General features: G+C 36.8%; 1 protein-coding gene across 1 annotated transcript in view; it reads left to right on the top strand.

The window, feature by feature from the left end:
• Positions 1-3,215, top strand: part of LOC111382138 — an 8,268-nt gene extending 5,053 nt beyond the window's left edge. The window contains exons 4-9 of the mRNA XM_023006014.1: positions 403-491; positions 632-729; positions 847-961; positions 1,702-1,769; positions 1,854-2,026; positions 2,210-3,215. Coding sequence (XP_022861782.1) covers positions 403-491; positions 632-729; positions 847-961; positions 1,702-1,769; positions 1,854-1,926 — 443 coding nt within the window. The 3' untranslated portion in view covers positions 1,927-2,026; positions 2,210-3,215. The remainder of the gene's footprint in view (positions 1-402; positions 492-631; positions 730-846; positions 962-1,701; positions 1,770-1,853; positions 2,027-2,209) is intronic.
• The last annotated feature ends 3,070 nt before the right edge of the window (positions 3,216-6,285 follow it).

Genomic DNA, 6,285 nt, shown 5'->3' with positions numbered 1-6,285 from the left:
AAAAAAATAAAAAAAAATTCACGGGGCGGGGCATCCCCCTGCCCGCCTTGGGGCCCTCGACGGGGCGACCATTTATGCAGCATGGCGGGGCGGGATAAATTGCATCACTATTTGCAAGTGCAGATGCCTTACTATTATCTTTTATTATCATTTAGATGTTGTTATGGTTTTGGTACATGATTCATCGATAAATTAGATGAAGATAATAGAGATGCACGTGATGTAGGTCTAAATATTTCATAATTGTTACTTTATGTTGGATCTTCAAATTGTCAAAAAATTCACATTCCCAGGCACAAAAGTGGCTTTAAAAAATTGGTTTGGTGGAATACTTGTCGCCTCTACACTGCATAAGTGCCCATGATTTGATTTGCTTTTCTCTCATATCATTTATTTATTGAGTCTGGTCCATAGGGAAGATAGCTGTTGTAGATGGTTGCCGTGAATATACCGGATCTCCATACTTTTCTGCTATTTCAGCTCTAAAAATTGTCAGTTATCCTCGCTTTTCCTACTTCAAATTGAAAATAATCATTCTGTCATTGCACTAGTAAGGGGAATGAAGAAGTTTTCTTTTGCATCAAAGACTTCTATTTAGGTACTTTGAGTGGATATTTGTCTGTTTTCTCAGGGCGCTGATTTATTGCACGTATTCTGTACAAAAGATGCTGCTCCAGTTATCAAAAGTTACAGTCCGGAGTTGATCGTGCAAGAATCTTATAATGTAGGGTAAATATCTTAATCCAAATTGTGGATGTTTGATAAATTCTTATTAAATCCCTCTTTTCGGTTTTTAAAATACTGGATCTTTCTTTGGAGTGCTTAACGTTCTGAAATTGTATCTAGGGATGAGTTTAGACGATCAATATCAGCCAAGGTAATCACACAGGTTGATAAGTGGATGGGGAGATTTGACTGTTTAGTTGTTGGTCCAGGTCTGGGGAGAGACCCGTTTCTCCTGGTGCTATTGAAACTGTATATTTACATTTTACATGAGTATCCAAATATGACTAGTGAAAATTGTGAAATTCCATCTGCCAGGGTTCCTAGTCAAAGAGAAAGATAAAAAGAAATATTGTCTGAAAGGAGTCACTAGATTGTATTGTGACCTTCCAACAAGTTAGGACCTATTCTTTTCCAGATGACCTGTTATACCGTTTTATATTTTCTTGGATGAATTGCATTGTGTATGAACTAGCTTTTTTTTATGATTAAACTATCATAAGAGCAAATATATACTTAAGTGAGATTAATTCAATGGTCTTTGTAATAACCATCCCGAGAGCCTAAATTTCTGCAAGTGATGCTTCTAAGTCTTGATTTCGATCATAAGATCTGGAGAATATTTATTGTAAATAGACTTCCACATGCTTAACAGATATTGTAACTATAACCCTTTTTATGTTCTTTTTATATGATTTTAATATACATAATTCCTGCTGTTCATCTCCTGTTAATGAGCATTCTTGATTTGTCTTGCTCTGGAAGCATCATGTTGACCTGCTTTTAAAGTTCTAATTGTTCTGCAAAACAGTCCATAATCCATTTCGAATGATCTAATCTAATATGTCTATGCTTTAAATAATTCCCTTTCTGCTTCCTTTGAACCAGTTTTGCTACATGTCTGCTCCTTGTCATATCAAATAAAATCTGCATTATTTACGACTAAATATCTTGACAGAACAAGCATTACATCTTCGGGACTGTGTCAGTGAGATCATGAAGCATGCCAGAATCCAATGTCCCGATTGTTGTAGATGGGGTGCATCGTAACAACAATAACTTTACTTTCCTTCGAAGGAAATTCTTTCGATCTTGTCTATAAAAGTAATAGTTTGGCCTGTATTTTGTAGGTTTCTCAGGATGGGCTTTTTCCTGTTACAAATCGCCTTGACTTGGTCACTGATTATCACTTGGCTGTCCTGACTCCTAACGTTAATGAGTATAAGCGCCTCGTTCAGAAAGTTTTAAATTGTAAAGTAAATGATCTAGATGGAACCCAGCAGTTACTTTCTTTAGCGAAAGGGTAATTTCTGTGTGTTCCTTTTTCTTTCTTTCCCAAGCTCTGTGCTAGCTTCATTTTCAAACGGTAATTCTGTGGGGATTTTTTTTCTCTATCATGTTGAGAAAGATTTCATGTTCTTATCTCATTAGCTTAAACATGCCTAGTTACCTGCTCACTAACAAAATGATAGCCTTTCTTGATCAGATTAGGGGGTGTAACCATTATAAGGAAAGGAGAATCTGATTATATTAGCAAGTTGAAGAAGGTACGTTTTACTAGTGTTTGTGCTCTGTAAAATACATATGGTAGTGCAAGTCTGATAAACGACTTGGTGTGGAAGGAATAATTTGAAAGAAGGATATAAACATTAGGTGCTTGTTTGGTATAGATTTTAAGCCAATTAAAATCAATTTTTTTGACCGTTATTTCATTATTTCAGTTGTCATTTTTGAAATCTTCTCTCACGGGTAGGATCCACTTTATCTTTGACGGTCAAAAAATCAATTATCAAAATTTCTACCAAACAAGCATTAAGTATTGAACGGGCTGATGTCGAGATTTTCAGGAATTGGCCAAGGAAATATTAACATTGCAGTAAAGAATAATATTAGAATTATGAGTACAGTGAAACATAATTAGACCAAGGATCAATATTGACCACTTGGCCAATGTTCTCAAGAACTGTGCAATCTTGAAGAAGAGTCAGTGAATCTGTATTTTCTGATGGATGCTAGGTAGGTTATCAATAGTGGTTTTTAAAACGTCAAATTGTCAGGCAGATTTATTCCAAGTTATGTGCACATACGATATTGCGTAACTCTCTGGTCGCTTGAGGGAAACTTAGTAGGATTGAGGAATCAAGAATGTGCAAGAAATGTTCTTGTCGTTCAATAAATAATTATCAGCCTATTGGCCGCCAATATAGGACCGATGAACTGGAAGATCACCAGTAGCAGCCTGTAGAACAGTTGATGGATGGTGGTAAGTCGATGGTCATCAGTTGCCTCCAAGAATGTAGATCAGGCCGAAATAAAGAAATTGGAGACTATAAAAATGTTAGCACGAGCTCTCATTTTCTATACCCTTAGTTGGGAATTTTGTGCATGCTATGCAATATAGGGCTAGATCGACAGTTTTTACATATGGTTCTGTTATTACACAATAAAATACTACCCAAATTTTTTTACCAATCCAAGATAAATTTTATTTATCAACTATTGGTGCCGAACCATTCCATGATAAAACGTATACAGCTTGCCTCCATTTCGGATATTTTAACATTATATCTACTATGAAGGGGTCATCCTTGAAAAAATTGTAATTTCTTTGGTTTATACTGTTAGTGCAGTGAACATATTTGGCTCTTGATGAGGACATCTACTTTTTATTTATTTGTAGTTGGACTTTATTTATGTTTTATATTTTATTTATGTAATTGGGCTTGTGTTGGCCCAAGTCCATTCTATTTAGGGTTTTAGTCTTTACTATTTAAACTTAATTGTGATGTAATTTCGTTAGTTTTGATGAATTGAAGAATATTTTGGTGGTTTGTTGTCTATGGCTTCTCCTTCTTCTCCGTTCCCCTCTCCCCTATGAATTTCTGCTTCTTCTCCGGTTTCTCCCCTCATTCTCTCCGATTTTCCCCTCTTTCTTTCTTGCTTCTTCTTTCTATTTTTGAATTCGTCCTGCGTCAAATTTGGTATCAGAGCCGAACCTTGAGTAATATCCTTTCTTTAATCCAAAATTTCTTCATATTTCTTTCTCCAAATCTGTTAGAACAACACGAATTAAAAGAATTTTTGGTAAAACATTTTTTTTCCTTCTTCAATTTTCAGTCTTAGTTGAAAAAAAAAGAGTAATTGTTCATCACGGGTACTCGTTTTTTTTTCTGTTGCTGCTCATAAATAAAAAAAATTGTGGTGGTGTTCCACAAATCCTAAACCCTAGCATTCAAGTCCATTTAGCCCTTCAGCCCATATATTCCATCTCTCATCATCTATTTAGCCAATCCACTCGCTTTTTAACCCAATAAACACCAAATCCAACCCACTTATCACATATTATCACAATCGGCCCAACACCATCCAACCCATAACCGGTCCCAAATTCGTTCGGCCCATAACCCTAGCACATCATATACAACACTTAACCTAGCCCACATCTACAATACCCAATCAACCTAAGCCCTAAACTCCTCCTTTCCCGTCGGTATCCCACAGTCACCACACTTTTCGCGACTACCCTCACTGCTAATCGCCGGCAACCCACTGCCAAGCCAGTTGTCACCCACTACCCGAAGTTCAATTTTCGCTTTATTTTTCACATCGGTGGACTTTTTCTGAATTTAGCGGGCCAGGGACATTTGTTGAATTGGATTTGGCCTATTATTTACATTGGGACAGCTTGTTAAAACTCTTGAGGATTAGTGTTCTATTCAGCGACTCGACTGCTTAGGAGTATTCCATTATAATTTTCTACTGAAGACGTGCCAATTGGGAAATCATAATTGGGCACAGTTCTGATTCTTTGGGTCCGGAAGTACATCACCATCAGGTTTAAGCTTCCGTGGGCACCACCGTTGCCACTAAACAACAGGGAGTACTTGATTTATATTTGTCATTGGTTTACAATACTGCTTCATTTAAAATTGCATTAATTAAATTTTTGTGATGTTGTTATTCTAACAATATATCTAAAGTCACGTGACTGAATCCGTTGATTTCGTCAAAACCCTATTTTACCCCCACTTATATTACATGATCAGGTTTTGACTATTATTTGATCCGTGCTTTGTTATTTTACATAGATCAGCAGTATTAGCTTGTCCTATTTGAATTTATTTAACCCTGAAAAAAAATGCTTAGTTTGTTATTTTTCATTTCTTACATTTATTGTTCATTGATCTCATTATTACACGTCATTTAGCTGGTATTACATTGCATGTAGTTGCGTGATCGTCTTGTCGTCTCCATTTCCAATACATTGACCATGGATCCATCCCCATTTGATGCACTCACTAGACAATTAGTGCAACTTGCTACTAGCCTATCGACTGTCCAATCAGATATAACTGCTACTCGTGAGGAGAGAAAGAACCTAGCTGCTAAGTTGAGCAATTTTAAGCAAACCCCTCATTTGACTGACACTAATTTTAAAGCGTCTCATAATAGACAATATCATTGTAGACAAAGTGATCAAAAATACTTTCGACGCGATCGTAGGAATAGAGATCAGGTTCATGAGCGAGAACAAGGTCATGGTCATCAGGATACTCATTTTCTTCCTCGTCATAAGGAGCGTTTCTTTAGAGACATTGAATTAGATACTCCTACTTTCGATAGTTGCTTAGATCATGAAATTTTTACCCAATGGAACACTCTTACACAAGGTAATCGGCTAATAACTGAGTACATTGCTCAATTTGAGGAATTTCGAGTGAAATGTCATGTCGTTGAGGATGAGACCCTGACTTTAAGTAGGTTTATACAAGGTCTAAGAGATGAACTTAGGTGTAAGCTTTTCTTTCGAAATGTCACCACTCTTAATCAAGCTTATTCTTTAGCTTGAGATTATGAGTTGATTATTAGTACTGCATATGAAAAGCGTGATCATCATCGTTCACCCATCTCATTAGCGTCATCTCATCATAAGTCTATCATAGAGCATTCCCAGTCTAGTGTTCCTTCCATTTGGAAAGACAAGTGTAAAGGTCGTGATAGTCCAAGGTCGTCTTCTTCATGTAGAAAGCGTAATGACAATCATCCTTCGGTTTCATTGGCTCCACTTCCCTTCTAGGACCTCCCCGTCTAATGTTCCTCCAATTTTGGAAAATAAGGATATAATTTTTGAAACTCCAAGGACTTCTTACTTGCTATGCATCAGCTGTAAGAACTTTGGCTACATTTCTTCCAAATGTCCTAACCGAGCCTTAGTCATAGAAAAACGAAAGGATGCAATAGAAGAGTCGTTAGAAGATCTAGCATATGACCCTAAACTTGAAGATTTTGATGATGATAGTGAGGACATCTCCTTAGGTAGGATCCAGGCTCTTCTTGGGACTCCAGATTCTGTATCCCGTGATTTCCCTAGTCACTTTGAAAGAGCCCAGTTGCCTATGGTTAGCACTAAATCAAAATTCTCCACTGCAAACCAACCCCAGGCTGATGGTCAAAATGAAGTCGTTAACCAAAGTCCTGACAATTTATTCAAGTCTCTAGTCCAGAAAAATCTTGAGAATTGGGTCTTGATTCCCCCAACTGTTCAAATTGCGTATAACAATT

Source organism: Olea europaea, unplaced genomic scaffold, assembly GCF_002742605.1.
Source record: "Olea europaea var. sylvestris unplaced genomic scaffold, O_europaea_v1 scaffold244, whole genome shotgun sequence".
In the NCBI taxonomy this organism is placed as follows: domain Eukaryota; kingdom Viridiplantae; phylum Streptophyta; class Magnoliopsida; order Lamiales; family Oleaceae; genus Olea; species Olea europaea.
The sequence above is the reverse complement of the archived record's forward strand: the minus strand, read 5'-3'. Positions and strand labels throughout refer to the sequence as shown.